Source organism: Asparagus officinalis, chromosome 1, assembly GCF_001876935.1.
Source record: "Asparagus officinalis chromosome 1, Aspof.V1, whole genome shotgun sequence".
Classification (NCBI taxonomy): domain Eukaryota; kingdom Viridiplantae; phylum Streptophyta; class Magnoliopsida; order Asparagales; family Asparagaceae; genus Asparagus; species Asparagus officinalis.
This window is the reverse complement of record NC_033794.1, coordinates 119186046-119197169: the sequence shown is the minus strand read 5'-3', so window position 1 is coordinate 119197169 and position 11124 is coordinate 119186046. Positions and strand designations below refer to the sequence as shown.

The following is an 11124-nucleotide window of genomic DNA, read 5'->3' as shown; positions in this document are numbered from 1 at the left end:
AATAAACTTATTCCACTGGTACAAAATGAGGCATCTTAGACGGAAAATTCCGTCTAGAAAAAACATTTTTCCGTCTAAGAAGACTACCCTAGATGGAATCCCGTCTAGGATGTCCGTCCAGTAAGTTTCTGTCTAGGATACAGTATCCTAGATAGAATTTCCATCTAGGAAGCATCCTAGACGGATAATCCTAGACGGAAATAAAATCCGTCTAGGAAACTTCCTAGACATGTTTTATTTCCGTCTAGAATTATCCATCTAGGATGCTTCATAGACGGAAATTCCATCTAGGATACTTCCTAGGCGGATTTCCGTCTAGAAAACATCCTAGACGGAATCTAGGATGCTTACTATAGTTTTTTTTAACCTACTTTGTGCATTGAGTTACAAAATGAGCATTCCGTCATTATATAAAATTGGAACCTACTTTGTACATTTTTGGGAACCTACTTTAAGCAAAAAAAAAGGATCAATTCTGCAAGTAAGATAATCGAGTTTTTAACTAATTTAATAATATCTGTTAATAAAATTTATCCATCATTATACAACACAGCAAAAACATTGAGTTACAAAGTGAGTAACAACAAAAAAATAATGTTCTCTCTCGTCATTAACAAGTATTGTTCACTCAAATCCGCAAGTGCACGGATATCGTTGTAGCGATGCAAGGTCGTATCCTCAGGGACTTCGTTGTTAATTACTGATTTTCACTGTTTTGTAACTATCTAAACCAATTGTGTTAAAAAGTATGATTTTTGATTATCAATAACGAATACGCTAGCTAGTATCAACGACGAATTCACTCAATTAAAAGGATCTAGGATTGAACTTCGGTTTCAACTCTGGTTCGAATCAATAAATTAATCAATTGTTATCGAATCTCTCAATGCATTAAGAACGACTAACCTATGATAACTATTAGTCTCTTTCGACGACTAAAAGTCGTGCTTAATTCAGCCTAACAACCTATTTTCATAGTGTTAAACCAAATTAAACCCATTAAGTTCTTGTTAATCCCTCATGTTCTCAAGAATAATTAACCTACTTTTGTGATCAATTAATTCTTGTTCAATTACTATTTTCCGGCGTTAATCTAATCTTTCAGTTCAAATCAACATCCTAAAAGAATTAAATCAGTGGCCAATTGAATTAACCCTAGGCAATTAGATACTAGTAACCGAATAATGCAAATCGAACAATCAATAACAACAACAATCAGTTCATTAATTCATAACCATGGCCGAACCTAGTTCAATCCCAGATAAGACAATTACTTAATCTAAGAGTTTTTTTTAGAGAGAAGAAGAGAAGAAGAAGAAAGAAAAATCAAGATCTCCAGCCTCTAGTCTCTCCCTGATGCTTCAGGGCGTCACCTTTTAATTCTTTTACAAAAACGTGTTGAAAGATAACTTCAAATAATGCTCCAGATCGCATGATAACTGACTGCTGTCATCCAACACGGCTGTGCAGATCGACATGACCAGGCCGTGTTTAATTCTGTTTCGCTCTGCTTTCTAGGCTTATCTTCTGTAATCAACATGCATGTGTTGTTGAACACTGGGTGACCGTGTAGCCACTTTTCTTGCATTCCTTGACTCCTTCTTGACTCCGAATCCGCGCTAAGCTCCAGTAATTCCTACACAATATATAAATAGAGCAGTAAACAAGAACTAGGGAGCTTAACAGGGCAAAATTGCAAGGAAATACATCAAATAACAACAAATCCATAGGTGAAACATAGTCAAATTATAGAGAATATTTGTGTTTATCAACTCCCCCATGCTTGAACTATTGCTTGTCCTCAAGCAAAACAGATGGTGACACACACATGAGAGGGTACAAATTCAAAGAAAATAGAAATTAAGCACAAAGGTATCCACTATTCTCAAGTTCACATGCAACATTATTCCACTCAGCCCAATGTCAAAACAGAAATCTTGTCTCAAGTTCAAAGTTGAAGAAAATGTATCTGTAGGCATTCACGTACGTTTGTGCAAGTGACTCAACTCATAAACGTTGGAAAGAGAAATGGCATGACAAAGTTAAAAAAAAAATTTTTTAGTTAATTGCCCAAAACTCCTTGTGACAGACACATATCTCATCACAATGGGTCATACTCTTCCTACTTAAGGTCTCAAAGGAGCACTCGGTTTCCTTGCATTTTATTCATTTTTTTTGAAAATCCCGTCATAATTAACACCTACTGACGTGACAGCCATACTTCTGAGGGTGCGGTGCCAGGTACTCGGTGCAACAGACTTTAGGACTTTTTTTTATACAAGGCCGAGTGTTTCTCCAGTAACCAAAAAGTATTCCAAGTCACCAAAGAAGCTTAGGTTTTAATTAGATGGGTTGAGCCAAAATCCATTCCTATCTCTCCAATGTTTAGAGTTAAGTATCGACAAAGTGGAACTCGAACAGATAACATCCTAACTAACTGAACATGAAACAAAGATTTTTTTTTAACAATGGGGCATGTGAAATAAATGATGTACGTGCTAAAAGGTTTTGCTGAATAGTGGTACTCCTTTTTTTAAGCTAAAGGAAAAATACCAACACAGAAAACAAGCACTCAAAAACACCAAAGCATACATGAAACATCATCCCAACAAACCTACTCCCCCATGCTTGAATTGCACATTGTCCCCAATGTGTAAATAACTGAAAAAAAGAGAAAAGGGACTTACTGCTCATTGTGGTGGTGGAGGAGGTGGATAGCCATGAAGTAGTGACCATTGGTGCATATGTTGCTTCTGGTCATTCATTGTTCCAAGTGTATTGCTAAAATTGTCCAAGCAAGTGTCCATGATGAGAACAGATCTGGAAGTTTCAGATGTTGAATGAAAGAATTTGGTCTATGAATGTTGGCGTTGCTCTGGGCGTAACGACAAGGGCGGTGTCTTGGCGCTGGAGGCATGCCTAGCGATTTGGTGGTGTTGGATGTGATGAATGAGAGAGAGGCGGAAGTGTTGAGTGGTGGAATCAAAGTTGGGGAGGGAAGTGGTTTTGGGGAAGTAGTTAGTAGGCGATTTTGATGGTGAAGGATGAAAGAGTACAGTGGTTTGGGGTGGTGAAAGGAAGGGATGCGGTTGTTTTCTCAAAGAGGTGGGGTGGTCAGTCGGNGTATTCAATATTTTTTTTCTTCTGCCTCTTTAGCCTTGAACTCTCTATTACCTATTTTCCCTTTGTCATTCACCTACACACCAGTTCACGACAACCTGATTACATGTCATGAAAACTAATAATTAAAACACTAAAAGGAAAATAAAGTGAAAGAAAAACTTGGGTTGCCTCCCAAGAAGCGTTTGTTTATGGTCATGAGCTCGACCCCTTCAATGCTCACAATGATGATGAATCGGGAAGGGTAAAAGTACCCAACTTCTCAATCGGAGTTCCTGTGAAATAATGCTTTAATCGCTGTCCATTGACCTTGAAGGTTCCCGTGGCTTCACTCCATACTTCGACAGCCCCAAATGGGTATACTTTACGCACTTGGAATGGTCCAGACCACCTCGAACGAAGTTTTCCCGGAAAAAGCTTTAGTCGAGAATTAAACAAAAGTACCAGGTCTCCTTTTGTAAATTCTTTATGAAGGATGTGTTGATCATGCCACTTCTTTGTTCTTTCTTTGTAAATCTTGGCATTCTCATATGTATCCAACCTTAATTCATCGAGTTTATTTAGTTGAAGCTTTCTCTGTTCCCCTGATTCTTTCAAATATAAATGAATGCTCTTGATAGCCCAATGTGCCTTATGTTCCACTTCAACTGGTGGAGATGGACTGGTTCTAGACTTCTTCTGCTGCTTTTTGACATGACTGTGTCTACGAACACACCATGGCCGTGTGGAATCATTATTCAGCATCTTCCCAGGTGCAGTTTTCTCTTCACAAACCTGTTCTGGGCTGTTTCTGCTGCTTTTTGACACAGCTGTGTTTACAGACACAACCTGATCATTCAGCCCCCTTGCAATTTCGACCACTATATCAGGTTCTTTGATGTAGGTGGTTTTGGTGTAGGTTGGCTTTTTATCAAGAATTGTAACATAGGAAGTTATTTCCTGATCATCATCATCTGGTACCCCATTCTTTACTAAACATTTCTCAAGTGGATCACTTGAGATATCTCTGGTAAAATCTTCTCTAACCACCATGTCAATCGTGTCAATCCTGCAACAAGTATCATCAATTAGTGGAAACTTCATAGCAGAAAACAAATCAAAATTCACCTTTTCATCCCCTATATTGAGAGAGAGCTTTCCATTCTTCACATCAATTATCGCTCCAGCGGTAGCAAGGAAAGGTCTTCCCAATATAATGGGGATTTGAGAATCCTCCTCCATTTCAAGAATAACAAAATCAACTGGAATAAAGAATTTACCAACCTGGATGGGTACATCCTCTAATATACCTACCGGACGTTTAACCGATCGATCCGCCAATTGGAGGGAGATAGTAGTAGGCTTCAAGTCTTCCATCTGTAACTTGTTACATATAGACAATGGCATAAGACTGACACTAGCACCAAGATCACATAGAGCACGATTAATTGACATATCACCAATTGTGCAAGGGATTGAAAATGAGCCAGGATCTTTAAGCTTAGGTGGTAACTTATTTTGAATGATGTCACTACACTCCTGGGTCAATGCTATAGTCTCATATTCCTCTAATCGTCTCTTATTTGATAGAATCTCCTTTAAGAATTTGGCATAGGATGGCATTTGGGAAATGGCTTCAACAAATGGGATGTTAATATGCAATTTTTTTAATATTTCTATGAATTTCCCAAACTGTTTTTCCAACTTAGCTTTAACTTGCCTTTGAGGGAAGGGTAGTGGAGGCTTATAAGGTGCAGGTGCTACATATCTCTCAACCTTCTCCCCTTTCTCACCAATATGCTCTTTCTCACTTGTCACCAACTTCTCACTCTCATCACCCACATCCCTATGATCACTCCTCATCATTGGTGTCTCTAGCTCTTTTCCACTCCTAAGTGTAATGGCATTGATAGATTCCTTGGGGATGGTTTCATGTTGTCCAGGAAACATACCCAAAGACCTAGAAGAAGAGTTAAATTGTTGGGCTAGTTGAGTGACCTGATCTAGAAGAAGAGTTAAATTGTTGGGCTAGTTGAGTGACCTGATTCTCTAGCATTTTGTTGTGGGTGGCTAAGGAGTCAACTTTAGAGGCTAGGTTCTTAATGGCATCATTCATGATCCTATTCTGATTTATAAATTCTTCATTTTGCTTATTCTGGGATGTCACGAAATTTTCCATCAAGCTTTCTAAGTTGGACTTTTGGGGACTAGGGTAAGGGAGTCTAGGGGTTTGAAAACCTGGAGGTCGAAAATTTGAGTGAGGAAACGGGTTCAGGGGTGGATTTTTATAGGATAAATTAGGATGATTTCTCCACCCCGAGTTGTATGTATTGGAAAAAGGGTCCCCTTTCTGATTAAAAGTATTCATATAATTAACATGTTCAGATAATGGTGCATCAGGGGAAGGGGAGTTTCCAATCTGACATTCCATAGCAGAATGTCCAATGATACCACATATTTCACAGTTAGTAGAGTTAGATGCTACTGAATTCATGCTCATCTTGTCAATTTTTTGAAATAAAGCATCTACTCTAGAAGCAATGTGGTCTAATGCATCTACATCATACCTCCCGCTCTTTTTGGGTAAAGGGCGCTCACTTGACCACTGGAAATGATTCTGTGCCATATCCTCTATGAGTTGCTTTGCATCTCGTACACTTTTGTTCATCAATGCACCACCCGCTGCAGCATCCACGGTCATCCTTGTGTTGTAGAGAAGACCGTTGTAGAAAGTGTGAATTATGAGCCAATCCTCCAACCCGTGATGTGGACACATCCTTAGAAGATCCTTGTACCTCTCCCATGCATCATACAATGACTCCCCTTCTTTTTGAGTGAAGGTTGTTATCTGATTTCTCAATTGGGCTGTTTTGCTCGGAGGGAAGTACTTAGCAAGGAACGCTTCTAAGAGTTGGTCCCATGTAGTGATGGAGCCCGGTGGAAGTGATTGCAGCCAAGCCCTTGCCTTGTCTCTTAGTGAGAAGGGAAACAACCTTAGCTTGATTGCATCATCCGACACTCCATTCATCTTCAAGGTGTCACAATACTCCAGAAAGATTGAGATGTGGAGGTTTGGGTCTTCGGTTGGAGTGCCTCCAAATTGGTTTTGCTGAACTATGGAGAGGAGTGAGGGCTTGAGTTCGAAATTGTTGGCAGCAACATTAGGCTTCAAGATGCTAGATTGGGAGCTATGGGTGGTTGGTGATGCAAACTCCTTCAAGGATCGGTCTTGATTGCCTTGGTTTTCTTGGTCTCCCATGGTGTTTTTGCTTTTCAAATTATCCTTTGTTTCTCGTGCCTTCTTCCTAATATGACGCAAGGTCCTTTCAATCTCGGGATCACACTCGATTGGTTCTCCAAGTCGTAAGGATCTGGGCATACAAGGGTGCCTGCACTAAAAAAAACAAGTCAAACGAAAAAAAATAAAAATAAAAATAAAAATAAAATAAATGAAAGAAAATGTCTAGTCTAGTCAAACAATGAAAAAGCCAATATTAACAATGCCGAAGTCCCCGGCAACGGCGCCAAAAACTTGTTCACTCAAATCCGCAAGTGCACGGATATCGTTGTAGCGATGCAAGGTCGTATCCTCAGGGACTTCGTTGTTAATTACTGATTTTCACTGTTTTGTGACTATCTAAACCAATTGTGTTAAAAAGTATGATTTTTGATTATCAATAACGAACACGCTAGCTAGTATCAACGACGAATTCACTCAATTAAAAGGATCTAGGATTGAACTTCGGTTTCAACTCTGGTTTGAATCAACGAATTAATCAATTGTTATCGAATCTCTCAATGCATTAAGAACGACTAACCTATGATAACTATTAGTCTCTTTCGACGACTAAAAGTCGTGCTTAATTCAGCCTAACAACCTATTTTCATAGTGTTAAACCAAATTAAAGTTCTTGTTAATCTCTCATGTTCTCAAGAATAATTAACCTACTTTCGTGATCAATTAATTCTTGTTCAATTACTATTTTTCGGCGTCAATCTAACCTTTCAGTTCAAATCAACATCCTAAAAGAATTAAATCAGTGGCCAATTGAATTAACCCTAGGCAATTAGATCTAGCAGTTGAATAATGCAAATCGAACGATAAAAAACAACAACAATCAGTTCATTAATTCATAATCACAGCCGAACCTTGTTCAATCCCAGATAAGACAATTACTCAGACATAATTGAAATAGAAAACATGATAACAATATATAAGATCATAATCATAAACTAGAAATTGAAATAGATCAGAAAGATAAACCGTAGTGTCGAAGTTGCACACAATTCTCCACAAACAGCAGGTTCCAAAGCAAAAGAAAAACCTAATCTAAGAGTTTTTTTTAGAGAGAAGAAGAGAAGAAGAAGAAAGAAAAATCAAGATCTCCAGCCTCTGGTCTCTCACTGATGCTTCAGGGCGTCTCCTTTTAATTCTTTTACAAAAACGTGTTGAAAGATAACTTCAAATAATGCTCCAGATCGCATGATAACTGACTGCTGTCATCCAACACGGCTGTGCAGATCGACATGACCAGGCCGTGTTTAATTCTGTTTCGCTCTGCTTTCTAGGCTTATCTTCTGTAATCAACACGCCTGTGTTGTTGAACACTGGGTGACCCTGTAGCCACTTTTCTTGCATTCCTTGAGTCCTTCTTGACTCCGAATCTGCGCTAAGCTCCAGTAATTCCTACACAATATATAAATAGAGAAGTAAACAAGAACTATGGAGCTTAACAGGGCAAAATTGCAAGGAAATACATCAAATAACAACAAATCCATAGGTGAAACATAGTCAAATTATAGAGAATATTTGTGTTTATCAAGTACGTACTCCAATAATTAGCCTTTACGAAGAGACTGATTCTTTTAGACATGATGATCTCATGATGCTAGCAAGCTTTGAACGAGCATCAAGGCACATATCCATAACAATCATCAAGGCACAGATCCATTGCCTGTTCAAAAGAAATCATAACCAAGTTTTTTTTTTTTTTTGGTAAATGAACTGAATTTTATTCATTTTCAATATGGACATTGTGTAACATATCAAAAACCAGACATTCTCTGGTAATCAAAAAGAACAAACTACAAAATGAGATTCCTCATATGAACATTTGTACTCTCATGTAACACTTTTGTATAAATTGACAGTTTGATATTATGAAGAACCTGCAGCGAGCTCCTCATTTTGCTTTGGAAAATCCTCAAGTTGCGTTCCTGCCAAATCATATAAGTTGTGTCAGCAAGTGCAAGCCTCTTTAACTTCTTCTTGGAACCCTTTCCTTTTAAATTGTTAGAATACCAACCAATGATCATGTTCCAATCACAAGACCTCCATTTAAAATTCAACCAATCTATAACTCCATTCCATATTCCCGCAGAAAACTGACAATCAAAAAACAGATGGCTAATTGTTTCTAGCTGATGACTAGAACACAGAACACAACAGTTTTGATTAGGATTTAAAATCCCCAATCTGCATAGCCTATCCTTGGTAAGAAGTTTTGAATTGCAAGCTAACCAGACAGTAAATGAGTGTTTAGGAAAGTTAAAATTGTCCCAGACAGTCTCATACCAGCTCACTGGAGTTGCAGCTGAATGTGCCAGTTTGCTGTAAACTGCAGATTGCTGGATTTTATCATTGCAACAGCAGTCATCAATTGCATTTTTCAGAGATGCAAAGCTTCCAAACTTATTCAACAGCATGTCTCTCACCCTGAGGAGTTGTTTCCACATCCAAGAGTCATTCACTCTATTTTGAGCCTCCCAAAGATTACAGGTTTGTAGATAGTTCTCATGGATCCATTTAACCCACAAAATATCTTTTTTAAGATGAATCATCCATAATAATTTTGTAGCAGCAGCTTGATTCCAAAGTTTTGCAGAGAATAGGCCCAAACCACCCTGTCTTTTCTCCTGACAGATTGTATTCCATGCAACTAAATGAATCTTTTTACCCCATAGAAAGTCAGAGCATAGCTTATCAATCCTCTCTAATACTTTGATTGGCAAGACATAGTTGCTAATCCAAAAAGTTTGGATACCAAGAATGACTGATTTGATAAGTTGAAGTCTACCTGCATATGACAGTTTTCTGTTCTGCTGCCAAAACTGAAACTTGTCTTGAATTTTTCCAATCAATGAAGAACAATCAATATAAGATAGCCTTTTTGTACTCAATGGTAAACCAAGATACTTCATAGGCAGAACACCCTCTGAAAAGTTCAAGTAGCTGCAAATTTGAGCCTTAATGCCCTCCTCAATCCCAGATAGATAAACAGAGCATTTACTCAGGTTCGCATCCAGACCAGAAACCAGACTAAAATTTTGAAAGCACTGATAGATTTTGGCCACTGAGTATAAATCAGCTTTGCTAAATAGAAGCAAATCATCCGCAAATATCAGATGAGTAATATTCAATTTTGAACATTTCGGATGAAATTTAAACTGCCTATCATCCTTCAAAGCACTTAAACTCCTTGACAAATACTCCATACCAATGACAAATAGCTAAGGGGAGAGGGGATCCCCTTGCCTTAAAACCCTAGCCCCCTGAAAATAGCCATGCAATCCTCCATTAATTGCTATTGAGAATTTTGGTGTAGTTATACACTGCATGATCCAATTGATCATAATGCTAGGAAATCCCAGGCCAGTAAGCATAACCTTGATAAACTCCCAACTAATTGTATCAAAAGCCTTTTTCAAGTCAATGTTTAATATAGCTCTTGGAGAATTATGCTTCCTCCCATAGTGCTTGATTAAATCATGAGCTAACAAAAAGTTGCTGGAAATAAGTCTCCCCTTCACAAAAGCACTTTGTGCTTCATTAACAAGGTATCCCAGGACTTTTTTGACCCTGTTTGCAATTATCTTTGTGATAATTTTATATGTAATATTACAGCATGAGATGGGCCTAAAATCAGATGTAGAGCTGGGATTCTGAATCTTTGGAACCAATGTAATAGCTGTTGTGTTAAGAGTGCCTAACAGCTTACCTGAGTGGAAAAACTCCTCAATAGCAAGGAATAAGTCCTCATTTATAATACTCCAAGCAGCCTTGAAAAAAGAGGCATTGTAACCATCAGGGCCAGGAGCTTTAGTGTCAGACATTGAGAATAATGCATGCTTAATCTCATCCCTGGTAACAGGAGAACAAAGGTCACTACACTGGTCTGAAGTTAAGATAGGGCCCTTTAAGATCACTGCAGGATCAGGAGGAGAAGTAGGCCTTGCAGTCCCCAACAAATCCTTAAAGTAATGAACAAATTCTGATATAATGTCAGGAGTATCAGAAATTCTTGCACCATCTTCAGTATGTAAAGATAAAATCCTGTTTTTGTGCCTTTTAGCATTCATAACTGAGTGGAAGAAATGAGTGCTCTTATCAGCATGCAATCTCCAATTTATGTTAGCTTTTTGACTGTAGAAGGAGCTTTCACAATCAATCAACTTAGTATACTTCTTGATACAATCCTTTTCCTTTAATATCAGGTCAGAATTGAACAGATCTGCACTGAGTCTTAATTGGATATCACATAGTTCAGATTTAGCTCTTAGTACTTGTTGGCTGATATGCATAAATTGAGATTGATTAAGTTCCTTGAGAGCAGGTTTAAGCTTCTTGAGTTTAGAACAAAACCTGAACATGTTATAGCCCATGATCTCCTGATTCCATACTGAATTAACCAAAGACAAAAAATCAGGATGCTTAGTCCACATGTTAAAGAATTTAAATGTCTTCTTTCCCTCAACATTGTTATCACCCACAGTTATAAGACCTGGAGAGTGATCAGGGCAAAGGGGAATCAAAAATTCAACTTGACTGGCAGTGTACTTATTAATCCAATCCTCATTGACCAGAATTCTGTCTAGTCTACTCCAGACTCTAGAAGAAGACTCATGTTTGTTACTCCAGGTAAAAAAGAGACCAGTAGTTTTGATATGCAGCAGTTGGCTAGAGGCAATAAAATTCTGAAAATCTTGAGTCTCAGCATCAGTAACTTGAGCACCTCCAGCTTTCTC

At 38.2% G+C, this 11124-nt stretch overlaps 3 protein-coding genes across 3 annotated transcripts; all 3 read right to left on the bottom strand.

The window, feature by feature from the left end:
- On the bottom strand, positions 3158–4604 carry LOC109844183. The gene is made up of 2 exons (XM_020413145.1): positions 4228–4604; positions 3158–4168 (listed from the first exon to the last, which is right to left on the bottom strand). The coding sequence occupies exons 1-2, from the start codon at positions 4233–4235 to the stop codon at positions 3340–3342; spliced, it is 837 nt and encodes a 278-aa protein (XP_020268734.1). The 5' UTR covers positions 4236–4604; the 3' UTR covers positions 3158–3339.
- LOC109840419 lies at positions 4271–7430 on the bottom strand. Its single transcript, XM_020409061.1, has 4 exons — positions 7364–7430; positions 5141–6488; positions 4380–5097; positions 4271–4332 (listed from the first exon to the last, which is right to left on the bottom strand). Exons 2-4 carry the CDS (start codon positions 6476–6478, stop codon positions 4271–4273), a joined length of 2118 nt encoding a protein of 705 aa, XP_020264650.1. The 5' UTR covers positions 6479–6488; positions 7364–7430.
- Positions 7302–9594, bottom strand: LOC109840410. Its single transcript, XM_020409050.1, has 2 exons — positions 8269–9594; positions 7302–8054 (listed from the first exon to the last, which is right to left on the bottom strand). The coding sequence occupies exons 1-2, from the start codon at positions 9592–9594 to the stop codon at positions 8010–8012; spliced, it is 1371 nt and encodes a 456-aa protein (XP_020264639.1). The 3' UTR covers positions 7302–8009.

What these genes read in the sequence shown, in the direction of transcription:
- LOC109840419 (XM_020409061.1), bottom strand. Translation starts at nt 6,478, where the DNA reads ATGCCCAGATCCTTACGACTTGGAGAACCAATCGAGTGTGATCCCGAG. An exon ending in ACAAAATGCTAGAGAATCAG is followed by an intron (nt 5,098 to 5,140) that starts GTCACTCAACTA and finishes CTTCTAGATCAG; the next exon opens with GTCACTCAACTAGCCCAACA. An exon ending in GGATGTACCCATCCAGGTTG is followed by an intron (nt 4,333 to 4,379) that starts GTAAATTCTTTA and finishes GAAATGGAGGAG; the next exon opens with GATTCTCAAATCCCCATTAT.
- LOC109840410 (XM_020409050.1), bottom strand. Translation starts at nt 9,594, where the DNA reads ATGGAGTATTTGTCAAGGAGTTTAAGTGCTTTGAAGGATGATAGGCAG. An exon ending in AAATGAGGAGCTCGCTGCAG is followed by an intron (nt 8,055 to 8,268) that starts GTTCTTCATAAT and finishes TCTTTTGAACAG; the next exon opens with GCAATGGATCTGTGCCTTGA.